Below are 16,660 nucleotides of genomic sequence, written 5' to 3'. Positions count from 1 at the left end.
ATTTTTTTTCTGATTGTACCAATCATTTCATTATTTAAAAGTTTATTTAAAAGTTTATTGAGAGAGAGAGAGGGAGGGGGAGAGAGAGAGAGAAAGAGAACGCACAAGTGGAGTGAGGGGCAGAGAAAGACAGAGAGAAAGAATCCTAAGAAGACTCTGGCTCTGCACTGCCAGCGTGGAGCCTAATGTGGGGCTCAAACCCACGAACCATGAGATCATGACCTGAGCCAAAGTCAGACACTTCACTGACTGAGCCACCTGGGTGCTCGTGTACCAATCACTTCTAACTTGACAGTCAGTGCTCTATAAGTCTTACTTTTACACATTTATTAAAGGGATGTTGTTTGTCTGTTATGCTAACTAACTTGGATGTAAATTAAACAATAAATAAATTAAAAATGGGTAAAAAAAAAAAGACCTATCCGGAACATGCCCTCTTTTTTTTTTTTTTTTTTTTAATTTTTCAACATTTATTTATTTTTGGGACAGAGAGAGACAGAGCATGAATGGGGGAGGGGCAGAGAGAGAGGGAGACACAGAATCGGAAACAGGCTCCAGGCTCTGAGCCATCAGCCCAGAGCCTGACGCGGGGCTCAAACTCACGGGCCGCGAGATCGTGACCTGGCTGAAGTCGGACGCTTAACCGACTGCGCCACCCAGGCGCCCCATGCCCTCATCTTTTACCTGAGTTCATACACCCCACCCCACCCCATCTCCGCAAAAGGGATGTTGGCTGTGTGGCATGACAATTCTCAAGGCGAAAGAAATCCCCACTGCCCAATGATGCTCATAGACCCTTGTTTAATCCTTCATCTCCCAACTGCATGATGGAACTGCCTAAACTACCCTTTTGGTGCCACTGAGGCCTGGTTCATGTTTCCTTCATTCCAGCAGTCCCTCTGCTTTTTCCTCCTTGGTTCTCCTATCTTGAAAGCTCATCTTCCACTGATCACTCTCTTTTTTCAAACAATAACACCAAGTTTTCTCATACTCTTCCCATTCACAGAAAACCACCTGTAGTTCTTCAAACACCTCATTGTTTAGTGCTTGTTTACTTTTGTACACACGTTATTCTCTCTTGAGATATGCTTCCGCCCCTCACCCCCTCCCCCCACTTACATACCTGGACATAGGTAAGACCCACCTCAAGCATTATTTTTTGTGTGTTCAACCCTTATTTCTTAGAACCTCCCTCCTAATCTGGAGTATGGAGCACTCTTTCTTTTAAGGCACACCCATCATACTGTTTACAATTATTCAAAATGGTCTTCTATCTTTACTAGGCTGGGGTAAAGACTCTGTATTTATCTTTATATCCTCTGTACCCAGATGGTGCCTGGCAAGAAGTAGACATAAAATAAGTGACAGCTACTTGAATCAACTACTCGGTGAATCGATGCCCAAACATCAAAAAGGCCTCTCAAATTTGTAATAGAGATGGCTAAATACCTCTGTGATCCCACAAACTATTATCCTTAATTTATCATATACTTTAAAATACTTATAAAGATAGGATTCTTGGTTCTATTCCCTAGAGATCCTGATGGGTGCCCAGGTGCTTCTGACTTTGAGAACCCTGCTACAAATTTGTTCTAAAGCAAGAAAGAACATCAGGAAATGTAACCAGCAAGAAGATGAGTAGTGACAAACCTTCCTCTTCTACTTAACTATATCCCTTTGAAGTAAAGCAAAACCCCAGGCACATACCGTGTATTTCATTGATTCTTCCACTCATCTAGCCGCCTACGTATCCATTCATCCACCTATCCATCCAAAGACCATGAGATGTTCCTGAACTGTGCTAGATACTCTCTTAGGCAGGTGAGAAATAAAGGGAAAATTCTGCATGTAAATCAGCCTCTACTCCAGAAGATTTAAAACATACAACCACTTGTCTAAGAAACTTCAAGATGAACAGAATAGGCATAGCAAAGGTTTAAATTAAGAGCAGGAACATGTCCGCTTTCATCTGTCTTTTGCTCTTAAAAAAACCCATATGTTATAATCTGTAAGTTAACATGAAACCCTTTTCATTTCCTATTTCCTGTGGAAGATTTAACTAGGATTCTGAGGCCAAGTTGTGAGTTTTAGATCTTCTTCAAAGTCTTTTAAATGTTCACATAATGTGGCTGGGTTGGCATCAATCTGACTTGTGGGGATCCAGAGTTTGGCTATTTCAGAGGCTTACAAGGTTCCTTCCTTTGCATTAATACATTATATATTTTGATGCAGAACATTTACTCTTGTTCTTTTCTCCTTCACCCTCTTAAAGTCCAAAGACATTAACTGATTTTCTGTTGCTGAAACAAACCCCCAATTGTATGTTCCCTGCAACTTGACAATTGCCCTTTGGTTTATTATCTTTTTTCCTCAAAGTTAGCAACCTATTTTTTAAATTTATTTTGAGAGAGAGAGAGAGAGAGAGAGAGAGAGAGAGAGAGAATGAATGAATGAACGAACTAGGGAGGGATGCAGAAAGGGGGAGAGAGGGAATCCCAAGCAGCTCTGAGAGCGCAGAGCCTGACACAGGCTCAATCTCATGAACTATGGGATCATCACCTGAGCGGACATCGAGAGTCAGGCACTCAACTAACTGAGCTACCCAGGTGCCCTAAAACCTATTTTTTTTTCAACGTTTATTTATTTTTGGGACAGAGAGAGACAGAGTATGAACGGGGGAGGGTCAGAGAGAGAGGGAGACACAGAATTGGAAACAGGCTCCAGGCTCTGAGCCATCAGCCCAGAGCCTGACGCGGGGCTCGAACTCACGGACCGCGAGATCGTGACCTGGCTGAAGGCGGACGCTTAACCGACTGCGCCACCCAGGCGCCCCTAAAACCTATTTTTTAAAGATGTCATCCTTTCCCTCCCCTTGGGTAAGTCATTTTTACTGAGGCTGTCTCTATGGCTGGAGCAGGGAGAGCCAGGAATTCCTGATGTCGGGCTGAGAACAAGGCTATGCCCAACTTATCTATTTGCCTTCTAAGAGACTGTTTTTGCCTAGCTGCTTACAGTCTTTGGCATGTCTTCTTTCCTACCACTGACCCTGCCACCTGATTTCTTGCCATCTCAGAAGCTTCAGAGTCAACTCCCTATCACTTTTGCAGTTCCTCAAAGGCTCAATTACTTAGCCCCCCTCCCCTCCTGCCCCACCCCCCTCAGTATATCAAAAGTGACAAATTACTGTTTGGAGACTGTCTGACAGATGAGCCAGCAAGTGGGCTGCTAAGGGATATGGCTTTTCCTGGGGCAACTTGGTGGGTTGTTGAAGAAAAGGAAACTGAGAAGTGAATGGAGATTGATTAAAACAAACAAACCAGCCCTCTTTTCAATAGGGCAAGGGGTAGACCAGTTTCCCTGTCTGCTGGTTAGATGTTGATGAGCCTCTAGGGGCTCTGAGCAATAGGGACTGGCAAAGCCATAAAACAGAAGAAGCCTGGGTCTCGGAATCACCAAGAAGAAGGTTGTTCACCCAACACACATATGAATGCATGTTCTATTGTGTCAAGCCACTGAGATACAGGGATTGTTTGTTAGAACAGTTAGCTTACCCTAATACAAAAGGATATGAACACTCACAGGGCTTTCAGGGAAGAAGGGCACTAAGCTGTTCCTTCCACATGCCAAGGACTCAAAGGCGTGCAGGAGAAGGCTCTACCACAGTTGCATGTCCTTAGTAAGACAAAGGCTTTCACACGAAACACTCACTGGTGGATCCTTTGCTGGCTGAAAGGGGCAGTGTAGCAGTCATTCTCCTCCAGGTCTGGCAGTGTCTCCTTGTCCAGCCTCATGGGCTTCTTAGGTAACCATCTCCGAAACCTGCTTATTTGTTTATCGATCCTGTACATGAAAGGCAAAAAACCAAAGGGTACAGCATATCAGCATTGTCCCAAAACACAGGATGGAAGTCTCCATAGAGCTGTAATTATGACACCACACACCTTAGGCACTCTCACTGTACTCATGATACCCCAATTTTATACACAGAAAGAAGAAAGCCTCAACTCAAGTGTTTTTTAAGATCTCACTAAGGGGCCTCAATATCATTGTCTATGAAATAGTAGCCGAGAGTTAAATGTCCACCCACATGCCAATAAATGACCAAGACTGAAGGCTCTGGGAAGGAATTGGATAGCCCCTTAAGCAAAGCAGCAGAGACCTCAGCTTATTATGTTCTGTAGGTTCTAGAAACTTATTTTGTATTTGGAAAGTTTCCTTGCTTAGGGACGAGGTCAAGCTGTAGTTAACTTTTGGCAGGGAAGCTGACAGCACATCCCAGTGGGTTGACTGTGTGCAGAGAGCGTGATGTCATGATTTGTTTCCTGCCTCTCACATCATCCCTGAGCTGCCTCTCAGCAGACAGCAGACTGTTCAGCTTTCGTATCTGTCCTTCAAGCTGACTCCATGGCTCCCAAGATACTGGGACATGATGACCCACACACACATGTCATTTTGGCCAGAGTGCACAATGATGCCAAGTCACAGAAAACAGAGTTGTTACAGGTGGTCTACAAGCCACAGATTTCCCTTGGCCCCCTCCCCATTCCCTCTGACTTCTGCTGATGAAAACATCTGTCTTCCAAGTGACCAAACTGTCAATCATTCACAGAAAACCACTAGAAGGAGCAAAATCCACAGCACACTTTAAAACAACTTTGCTACCTGTGGTATCTATACCACTAAAGAAAGTATTTTCCAAAAGCACATATCAAGTAGCATCTCCATGAGGTAGAATGAACAGGAACCATACTCATTTTACACATCCAAAAGAGACCCATGGTGAGTAAGTATCAAGCTCAAATTACCCAGCCAGTGAATAAAGCCAGGAACAGAATTCAGGTTTTGAATTCTTGATTTTAGGGATCATCCTATCAAAGTAATTCATACTAGAAATCTTCACTTGAGGGCTACAGAAGGAATAGACTGCTCTACAGAAGAAAATATCTAAATGCCTTTTCAGTCTAGTAATTAAAAACACATGGAGTTTGGGCAGGTTTTTTTTTTTTCTAATTAAAAAAAATTTTAAATGGCAATTTATCCTTTTCAATGAAACTCCCAGGTGAAGGAATTACTTTTTACATAGCCAGTCCGCTCCAAGATGAAAAATAATGGTTCACTCTTTTGCCACTTCTTTTATTCTCAGCAGAGTTCCAGCCTCACTACAAGTCCATTGTGCCTGGTGGCAGGCCTTTCTTTGGAACCCTTCGAAGTTCAAAGTAGAAAGCATCTCATAGCTTCTCTAGGTCCTTCCTCTCAAAGACAACTCATACCTACCGTCTATACACACACAGAAATAAAGATTCTACTCATTGTCACGTACCCAGAAAAGAACAGTACAGTGGAAGGGCTCAAGGCCCTAAGAAGGGGTAAAAGTTCCCATCTCCTCTATCCTTTCTCCTCCTGGTCCTCTCCTCCCTCACCATCTCTTTAAGGACACATGAAGTATAGTGACATGATGCTGAGAGGTAGTATGACACAGTAATTGAGAACATGGGGGTGAAGTGCCTAGATTCAAATCCTGGTTCTGTAAATATTAGCAGTGTGACCTTGGCCAAGTTATTTAACTTTGCTGTGCCTTAATTTCCTTATCTATAAAGTGGGCAGGACAATGATACTCAATTCATAGGGTTGTGGTGATTAGCTAATCACTATGTATATAAAGTCTCCAGAAGAGTGTCTGGTGTAAACTAAGTACTGGCTCTTATTACAGTCTTTTCCCCCCAAAATAAGAGTTTGAACAACCTGCTTGTCTCTTAAGATTTCTTTATTTTCAATTGAAAGTTAATTGTGCTTCACCAGCATCTACAACTTGTCCAAGTTTAATGATTTAGTCCTTAAATGGACTCATAAATTATACTTCCTAGGCTAAGCTGGTGGCCTTCCCCATAACTCTTGGCTTTATTTCATCTGATTGCCTTTAAATTCGTTCAAGAAAGAGGACATTGGCCCAGAGGCTTTTCATAATAGAGCTTTTACCTCCCACACATCTCTAGTCTGCAGCACTAATCGGATTACACTTTGCAAAGTTCACATTCTTATAGAATCTGGGCTCTGCGTGCAACAACTATGAATTAAATCCAGCTGGGTACAGTGCTCAGCATGGATCAAAACAAATAAAGCTGTGAAAAATCAGGCATAAATACTCTATGGGAATGAAATGGCAGCTTTCAGCAACAGCTTGTAGTAGTACAATTTAAAAGAAATGTGGAAATGGTGGAGAGAGAGTAGAACAGGGTAATGAAAATGATTCATTGAAAAATGAGGAGGGGCCAGAAGAAGTGGAAGGAAGAGAAGAGAGACTCCTGAAAGAAGCTAGGATGTGTAATTGGGGTGCCTAAATCCTGGCTCTGTTGCTTATCAGCTGTGTGACCCTCCACAAATCACTCACCTTTTTAAGGGTTTTAAAATGGAATAATCATCATGATCCCCATCTTACTGACCTTGCAGGGTGGTTAGGAAGCTTACAAAAAATGGTGTGCATGAAATGCTTTGGAGAAGCTGCCAGGCAAATAGAGTGTTATTAATAACTTCTTGAGTACCATGGAGGCTAATCTGAAAGTGATCAAAAGCAGAGGAACTGTACTTTAAAAACATTAGGATGGAATAAAGATATTCAAAAGATATCTTAAAAACAAAACACCTGAGACACCAACTGGGGTGGGGAATGTGTGAATCGGTCTTCACTGGGGTAGCTGAGCAGAAGCAGAAGAACAAAGCATGGACTGGATAGCTTCCATCACACAGGCTGGTCCATATTATACGCTGTTAAATGATATAAACAAATCAAATGTGGTCAGAGGTCTGTGCTCTTCTGGTTGGCAGAATGTCTCCTCAAAGATGTATGCACACTAATCACTGGAACTTGTGAATATGTTATGTGACATGGCAAAAGGGACTTTGTAGATTTAAGCAGGATTAAGGAACCTTTAGAGAGGAGAGCATCCTGGTTTACTCAGGTGGACCCAACCTAGTCATATGAGCCATTTAAAAGGAGAGAACTTTCTCCAGCTAGAGATAGCAAAGATGAGGCAAAAGGTAGGGGGTGGTCAGAGAGACTCAACAGGCTATTGCTATCTTTGAGGATGAAGAGGGAGGGCCAGGATCCAGGAAGTGCAGGCACCCTCTAGAAGCTGGGAATGACCTTTGTCTAAGAGCCTGTAAAAAAACTGCACAGAACTAAATTATGCCAGCAACCTGAATGAACCTGGAAGAAGATTCTCCCTGAAAGCCTCAAGAAAAGCCCAGGACAACCAATACCTGGACTTTAGCCTTGAGAGACCCTGAGCAGAGAAACCAGTTAAGTCTCCTACCTTGGACTACTGGCCTATAGAATAAACTTGTGTTGTTTTATGCAGCTAAGTTTTCAGGAATCTATCACAATAGCAAACTAATTAGGAAACTAATATACATCTTAAAACAGTCTTGGTCTGATCTCTCCTTGAGAAGACCATGGCTGGTCAGGCTCCCAATGCTGAGGATGATGTACCACATGCTACTCCACCTGCCAGTCTGGTGGCTCTGGGAACAAGGGTCTGTTTCTCTGTGGCTGGATGACAACTGGCCATTCTTCAACAAACACTCCCATCCCAGACTGTGTTTAGACATCACTGAGGATCTTCTTCCACAGTGCAAGAAGAAATACATAGTGCAAAATCCACCAGGCTGGAAAGCATGAGTCCCAAGTTGGGTTTCTGATTCTGCTGCTTCTTAGACACTACATGTTTCTGGTGACTTGGGAAATAATACCTTGGCGATATCACCCTAAAAAAACTTGAGTTAATAAAGAGCTTTGCTTTTCACAATATAATGGGTAATTTTTCATATAGAATGATGGACTCTGAAGTTGAAGAAGGTTTACGTCTTAGTTGTACATCCCCCTAGTGGTGGGTGCCATGCTGAGCAAATGACTAAACTTCTCTGAGCTAACACACTTGCTTCATGAGGCATGGTGAGGACTACACAAGATAACAAATATCAGGTATTTGTTCAATGTCTTCAATGTACAAAATGCTCAGTTCAGTGGTAGTATCTAGGATGAAGAAGAAGATGATGATAAACTTTTATGTAGAATTATTGATGGGAATTCAAGAGCTAAGATTGTATACTGAAGCACAGATTGAGGTCTGTGCTCTCATCTTCATCTAATAAACTTCCCTAAATTGTCAATCTTGAAATCTCATAGATACAGGAGTCGAGAAACCAACTAACCAGAAAGTATCGCATTTGTGTCTTTAGTATACGAGTTGAGCCTACTTAACAAAATCTCTTTCCACTGACATGGAATAGCAAAGAGAAAATGTTAGCTTAATGATTTAGTATTAATTTTGGTTGGACACATTGCCACTCTCTTCCATTTCTGCCATTTGCTAAGCAAAAGCCCTCTTACAGAATACATAGGCAAATCAATAGAGACACAATGAACTGAGCATCCACTTGGGCATTTCTGGCCTAAACTGTCAAGTTAATATCTGAGCTGAAAGGTGGGCACTTTACAGAAAGTTGATATTACAGTAAGTTCAGCCCCCCCCCCCCCCCCCCCCCGGAGATTCTGGTTCATGACAGGTCAGGTCCTGAGTAGCTGCAAAGAGCTGGCAGCACAGCACAAGCAAATGGGCAGGAAGTGCCACCTCTGATGTGCTGTGCCTTCCCAAGGTGTGCCTTAGAAATGTGCTTTGGGAAGGCTCTGCTTAAAGCTGTTTGGCCCTTGGTTTTCCTGAGATGTAAAGGGGAGACTATCTTACCTACCTTCAGAGTGGTGAGAATTAAAGAAAAGGCCACAGGCCAACGGACTTCACTCCCCACATACTAACCTATCAGTAGGTCTTCATAAATTACCTACTGCGTGCAGAGTCCCCACCTGGAAGCTGTGGATATACACTGAAGAAGACAAAGGCCTTTACCCTGGAGCCACTAACAACCCAGGAGGGAGCCTGTACTAATGACAACTTAATTAGGCTAAATTAAATGAAATAGGCTACTTCAGAGACACCTACTTTTCCCCAGACCAGAATATTATAATAGCATCACACTTCAAACAGATTACATTTTCAGGAATGACATATCTAGAGGGAACCTACAGATAAATCTTTTTTTTTTTTTTTATAGTGGAGGTACCACACAGAGCCCGACATTGCAATAAATGAAGCCCTTCTGGACTGATAACAGACAACAGGAGCCTTGGATTTCTTTTTCCTCTTCTGAGAGCCAAGTCTCCTGTATTTATAGCCTCTCCTTGGATAGGAGTTAGGATTCTTTTAGGTCACAAGGCTACTAACTGGGGCACAACCTAAATATCTTATAGAAGAGTCTAAAGGCTTTGGAACATTTACATATATTAATTTTTTAAAACAAGGATGGAAAATACAAGTCATTTTGTCATGTGCCTGTATACTCAACTGATAAGATTACAACTGCACTGAATGTATAATGTAGTAGGGGCAACATTCTGCCAAAGAATTGCAAAGGATAACATCAGGCAGGTGCGTGTGGGCAGTGGATGGAAAAGGAATGAGTAGTAGTGAGACTTCAGCTACAAGCCACTCACAATTATCAAATTTGTTACTTTGCAATCACATTTTCTACAGACTATATTTGAATTATTTGGTGAAGGCAAAAAAAAAAAACAGGCGGAAGATAGATGATAAGTTTCCTCTCTTTATTGGATAGGCAATTTATAATGCTTTTAGGTTTGCCTGAAAAGTCAAAGGAGCATTTAATAGACCAACTACATGATGAAAATAGCATTTACCTCCAGAATATATGTCTGAACTGCATGAGTGTACTTTATGGCAGTCAGGTGACTTTTAAAAATAAAGTTATTTGTGAAAAGATGCTTAATTCTCTGCCTGTTCAACACAAGTTTATTATAATTTATAATTTCTCTTATCATTAAAAGAGATAAATGTGTTTCAGGGAGTCTTTCATGAAGTAATGAAATTAAATATCATTTATGTGGATGAAACTAAAAGCTAAATTAAATATCCATATCTAGGATGACATGAGAATTTTAGAATATTGGAGTCAGTGTTTTATTAATGGTGTACAATCAGGATAGCAAGATATAGATGCACCTTCAAGATGGCATATCAGAGGCACTCTTCATAATAAGAGTTAAAATAGATAACAACATTTCTGACAAACTGCATTTTAAAAATTACACCAGATACTGGGCTTCACTAAGGTACACCACTACAGGAATGTGGTAAGCAATGAAGCTTCAGAGGCATTCTGAATCAGTGCGTCATACTACCAGTTAGGGTTTCTTTTCCCTTCTCTTTGTCGGAGTCTTCCAGTGACTCTCAATGCCCAAATTCTTCTATGATTATGACTTATGCAGTTGAAGTAGCATCGACTTTTTCAGGCTAAAGATTGATGTTTAGTAAGTTGTTCAAGAAACAAGGATTCCCCAAACCCTTACTCACTCAAAACCTCTCCTCTACACGCATGGAGAATATGTGGTTGGTCACCTGTCACAATCTCTTCTGCTTCCTTCCTCTTGGCTACTGTTCTTAAGCCTATCCCCTTTCTTTTCCTCTATCTCAAAATTTACCCACGTAGTAGTGAATCCTCCCTGCTTCTGATTTATCAGGGCCTTGTCCATTCTCCACCAGCTATAATTTGGTTTCCATTATCCTCCTCTAATGTGGTCATCATTCTCAAAATATATTCCCAGACCAGCCGCATTAACATCACTTGGGATCTTGACAGAAGTGCAAATTATTGTGCCTCACCTCAGAAACACTGGGGATGGGCCAAATAATCTCAGTACTAAAAAACCCTGAAGATAATCCTAATGTCTGCTCACATTTGAGAACCACCTCTCATGGGAGAGCTATCATGGCAGTTATCACTAACTTCTAAATTATTTTAAATGTTTATTTAATTTTGAGAGAGAGAGATAGAGACAGAGTGTGAGCAGGGGAGGGGCAGAGAGAGAGGGAGACATAGAATCTGAAGTGGGATCAAGGTTCCGAGCCGTTAGCACAGAGCCAGATGCGGGGCTCGAACTCACGAACTGTGAGATCATGAACTGAGACAAAGTTGGACGCTTACCCGACGGAGCCACCCAGGCGCCCCTAACTCCTAAATATTCAAAATCAATTCTCATCTCTCAGCCTTCATCAGAAGTTGAAGAACACCTATTCTTATGGGAACTCATTCCTGGTACCTTTGACACAGTCCTCTCTTGGGTCTCCTCCTTAAATTGCTCGTTTTCATCCTTCTTCCATTTCTTCCTGCCTCTTTAATACAGATTCTCCAAGGAATTGCCACTGGCCTTCTTTTTGTACTTTGCCTCCTTCCCTGGGAAATTCCATCTACTCCTCTCGTTCAAGTCATGACTTCTATATTTCTGAGTCCAAAATTGGATTCTCTAGCTTCACCTCTAAGCTCAACTGCTTTGCCATCATTTCCAGAGGCCTTCAAGACACCTATGTGTCAAAGACCTACTGTGAGTTATACTACAGAATTATTAAACAAAAATCATCATCTTTCTCACCTGTACCTCTTCTGGATTTTCATTCTTCTTTTACTTCCAACATTTTCCCAATCCCTTAGGTATGGAAACCTCTTTCTCTCCCTCAATTTCCAAATACTTGCTAAGTACTTTGCTTATAATTTCACAATCTTTCTCATACACTTTGCCTTTCTGCTGTAGATTATTTTTTGTTTGTTTATCCAGGGAGAAGAACTATAATCTGAACAGTTTTTTCAAGTAAAAACTAAAGACAGAGAGAGAGAGAGAGATTATGACTTATTTTAAGGAAAAACTTTTTAATAGTCAGGTGCCCACAGCTGTATTCGGAAACTCCCTATCTCCACAGATATTCAAACATGGGCTGGCTGACCCTATAGCAGAAGTTCAAGTATCAATTGAGTGGTTGGACTTGATGATATTTGATACCCAATCCAACCTTGAGATTTATGGCTCCCTTTATCACCATTTTCTTTTAAGTCCTCATTGGTCTCTCCTCCCCCACAGTGTAACTGTTTCAGTTCCAAGTCTGTGATACTTTTGGCAGACCTGGTTTTCCTGTGCTTTTTTGGTGTGACCTCCTTTTTCCTCACTCAAATCCTCTCACATGTGTAAAGAAATTCATTTGCCCATTCACTGCACCTACTATGTGCTAGGTGCTTGAAATATAGAATTGGACAAGCCATCCTTGCCTTCGCACACCATCCAGGTGGATAGATGGTCACCTACATCATAGGTTACAGCACAGGCCAGCAGTCTTGTGTTTTAATAAGCTTTCCAGGTTTGCTGGTTAAAGTTTGAGAGATATTGAGAACTAGTGATATAGGCTGATATGTTACCATCAGAGTTTTATAGAAGTTCATTATATGACAAGGGACTAATCTAAATCATGGTAAATCCAGGGCACCTGGGTGGCTCAGTTGGTTAAGTGTCTGAATTCGGCTCAGGTCATAATCTCATGGTTTGTGGGTCCGAGCCCTGCGTGGGGCTCTGCACTGACAGCTCAGAGCCTGGAACCTGCTTCAGATTTTGTGTCTCCCTCTCTCTGCCCCTCCCTTGCAAATGCTATGTCTCTCTCTGTCTCTCAGAAATGAGTAAGCATTTAAAAACATTTTAAATCATGGTGAATCCAAATGCCATCACTACTGTCTAAGGAAAGAATTGCTAGTAAGGATTCTGTGCAGGGACATTTATGGAAACCACATCTTAGTTTCTTTGGATGTCAAGTCTTATACCCTACTTTGTTGAGTGCACATGCATTTGAGTAAACCCATTAAAATATATCAATTTATCTTATAATTATCATTCTGCATAGCACATAAACAGAGTAAACTTGAATCCTAACTCTCACAGAACAATAGGATTTTCAGAGAAATGCAATGGTCTCCAAGTTTAATAGTCAGCTCAGCTCAGGGTGAATGGTCACATAAGACTAATTAAAATTTTGAAATTAGGGTTCTAGTTATCACAACAGTATCAAATTAAAGGACTCCATTGATGCCCCCCCGTCTCCCTGGCTTCTCAAAAAATAACAAGAAACCAGCTTTGGAAGCGTATATAGTACACTGAAGGCAATTTTTAGCCAGTAGAATTTTGGGTGGGTGGGGAAAGGTTAAAGAAAAAAGGAAAGTAGGAAGGGCTTCTGAGTAAGGTAATACATCTACATATTTTATAAACAAAGGCTTAGTAGCATAAGAGGGCCCCACCCATGGGCTGCTGAACAGCTATCTGCTTTTTGACATATTTATTGTCTGCACTTCAAGATTTCAAGTTACTTATACTGGAGGGTGGGATTTTTGTGGAAAAAAAATAACATTCAGACCAAAGATGCACTCAACAGCTGGGGATTTTTGGTAATTTATCTAATAATAGAATGGGCTATAAATTCTGTTCTCCTAAGTGTGAAGAAGTTACAGGGAAGATTCTGAGAAGAGCATTTTCATCTTTTCTCTTATCTTTCCAGGCTAACCTGAAATACCTATTTTGGAATGTTCATGGCAGTCAGTTTTGCCATGTGACAAAGGCCCCCAGCTTGTATTCCTTGTCATTGTTGGAACAAACAGGCCAACAGATCAAACACATCATGACAGAGCATGCTACTAACCTGCTCATGAACTTGTACCGGCGGGGCAGGTAATAGATTTTTCTCCTGGAAGAACAGCAAAAATGAAGCCAGTCGAGAAGAAAACCCATCGTCAGTTACAGTTTGAACTAGCAAGGAAGGAAAGGAGATTGAAGATAGAAGCCTGTAAGAGGTGAAGAAGAAAAAACTAAAAAGAGATTAACAGTGAGAAATGTAGTAGGAACATAGGGCATGCATTTTTGAGTCATGAAATCTTATGAAATATTTTCCATTGGTATTTCTTCCTCTCATTATCATAATTTTTTATGGCTGCTCTTCGCTCACACAGCCTGTGCAGAACGATGATTTGGAGCAATTGGTATTCGTATGAATTTAGCCGAGGTCAGCCTTTTTTTTTTTTTTTTTTTTTTTTTTTTTTTTTTTTAGGAATGAAGAAATGGATTGCCAGCCTGCTGGCAACATGCACAATTTAATGGGCATACTATTATATTAACTAATATTTATATAGCTCTTGAAGTTTACAGAAGACTTCTCTCATTTGATTTAGCCAGGGTAATATAAAAAGTACGTATTTTACAACCAGTATGGGAAGAACAGTAATCAGCATCAACATCCTACTGCAAATAACCGCACTAGGGAATACTGTCTAACCACTGGCTCTGATTGGACATGAATTAAAGAGGTAAAACAAGGAATCTTGGAAAAAAAATCTTTTAAAAGTCAGACTTAGTAAGGGTGTGTTGTACTTCTGTGTATCTGTATTTTTTAAAGCACTCCAGATTAAAATTCTGGGTGTAATCTGAATGGAGAGTGTATGGATTAGATGCTTTATAAAAACAAACAAACAATTAGCCCTTTCATATTTTGGGCTTCAAACAATGGAGTAGTAATGAAACTGATGTGGTTTATATATATTCTGAACTGTTACTAAGCTATCTCACTTATGGAAAATGAGAAGTTTATACACAACTTTGCCTATCTATGAAAACTGATAAACATATTCATGTTGTTAGTAGGCAAAACTACTAAAATAGAGACAAGAGCACAAGCTGCTAGGGGTTTGTATTGAGGTAGAAGGGATGAACAGATGCAGTAAAAAATATTTTTAGGTCAGTAAAACTATTCTGTGTGACACCATAATGGTGGATACATGACATGGATTTTTCAAACTGCATAGAACTATACAACCCAAAGAGTGAACCCTAAAGTAAACTGTGTACTTTAGATAATAATAATGTATCAATATTGGTCCATTAAATATAACAAATATACTACACTAATGCAAAATATTAACAATAAGGAAACTGAAAGTGGGGTGAGAAGGCATGTATGAGAACATCATACTATCAACTCAATTTTCTGTAAGCCTAAAAATGCCCTAAAATTAGTCTATTAATTAAAAAAAATAAAAATAAAAGAGACCATATCCATGGACATATAAGTACTTAAGCAAATTTTGTTCACAAATTCCCTTAAGAAAATTATTCAACTTTGCTTTAAACATTGCAGGAGTAAAAAACCCAAGGAGACTAACCCAGGATTCAGAAGCGCAATCTACAGAAAATAATAAACACACACACAATTCTTTGAGGCATTTCCATTTAGCCAAACTGATGTTTGTACATTTTGTTGAAGTGATATGGCAGGAAAATTCCTCCTTTGGAAATACATAGATCTCCTTAGGCTAGAGTTATTTACCTGAAACACTGGACAAAATAACTGCATAAAATTTAAGTGCATCAGGTTCTATCTAGTGAAGCTATGCTTAAGTCAAATCACATCAGTATTAGTGAGGCTAATTAGTATCCACTATTAACACTATTTTGTCCTAACATTGTCCTGCAGGAATAACTACATTTACAAAGAAGATTATTATTCATAGTTATTACAGTTTTTCATTTATTCCCTGGATCACAGTCTCTTAATATGGCATAAGGAAAGTATTAATGCTGCTTCCAGGCTGCACCTTTCTGCTATATAATGAGCATGTAGAAATGTTAGTTATGATACAGTCAGGCCCTTCATATATGAAATGGTTCCACGTACTAGGAACTTGCTGTGCATTAACACTGCTAAGTTTCCACAATCTCCTTGGGTTTTTTGCTTGAAAACTGTGTTCTGGTAGAAGGTTTTGTGAGATTGCTAGGGAGGAACTATCAATTTCACTAAGTTTTACTATCTCACTTTTATCAAAACACAGACTTTTGACTGTTGGCTGTAAGATGTTGGTCTGATACACGACTGTGTCTAAGCATAGATTTCTTTTCCTTTTGGTCTTTATGAGTGATATGGTATTAATCCGTATTAAATAGTTATAGCATTGATAAATAACTGGCTTTAATTAATTGTAATTATAATGTAACAAGTTTCAATAGAAACTAAACTGATAAATGACTCAGTGATTTTATATAATTTTTTTAATCTTCGGGTTCTCAGATTTCCTTTGTCACATTTTAAATACAAAAATAAGTCAAAAGTTTAGAACTATGTTTATCTCAATTCCTTTGAGAATTTTGCCTTGAGGTAAACAGATACTAGAAATCCCAGCCTCTATTTTGACTTGGTATTAGAACAAAAAGGCCAATAAACAAAGAAAGTAAGATGCACCAGGGAGATACATTACAGATCTCTGAGTGGAAATTGCCCTTCTCTAAATGTGTCCCTAGTGTCTCTCTCTCTGTAATTTCCCACAGCTCATTAAGAGGTATATTTTAGAATTGGCACCAGTTTGCTTGGTTTCTGTCATCTGACTTGGTCTTATTGGCAAATTGTGAACGAAAAGGTTTTAATTCTTTATTCCCTTTGGAACTTCCCTTGGTACTAAATCTCTCCATCTCCTTTAGGATATTCCATTATTTACTTCCTACATATTTTGGCATTTATAATTTCAAGTTTAAAACTTTATCTAGCAAATGTAGATACCTTTTCCTTAATCTATATGGAAAATAAGAATATCCACTACAAGATGAAGGTAAATTAATCCTTTAAATAACTAAGCAATCCACATGAAGTATTTTCTATTCCCTTTGGAATAAATATCAATGATTATGCTTGCACAGTACTTATGAACTGACTTTTTAAAATTTAAAAATGATTTAAAAAGT

General features: G+C 39.9%; 1 protein-coding gene across 5 annotated transcripts in view; it reads right to left on the bottom strand.

The window, feature by feature from the left end:
* Positions 1-16,660, bottom strand: part of ANO4 (anoctamin 4) — a 416,845-nt gene that overhangs the window by 135,267 nt on the left and 264,918 nt on the right. Inside the window, exons 9-11 of one of the 5 annotated variants that reach the window (XM_045062224.1) lie at positions 13,578-13,719; positions 6,641-6,762; positions 3,709-3,840 (exon numbers count right to left, since the gene is read on the bottom strand). In XM_045062224.1, the coding sequence (XP_044918159.1) occupies positions 3,709-3,840; positions 6,641-6,762; positions 13,578-13,719 (396 nt within the window). The remainder of the gene's footprint in view (positions 1-3,708; positions 3,841-6,640; positions 6,763-13,577; positions 13,720-16,660) is intronic. The other 4 variants (XM_023257364.2, XM_019835401.2, XM_019835402.2 and 1 more) reach the window with 4 other exon arrangements.

This window comes from Felis catus, chromosome B4 (genome assembly GCF_018350175.1).
Source record: "Felis catus isolate Fca126 chromosome B4, F.catus_Fca126_mat1.0, whole genome shotgun sequence".
Classification (NCBI taxonomy): domain Eukaryota; kingdom Metazoa; phylum Chordata; class Mammalia; order Carnivora; family Felidae; genus Felis; species Felis catus.
Note: the sequence above shows the minus strand (reverse complement) of the source record. Positions and strands in the feature narration are given on the sequence as shown.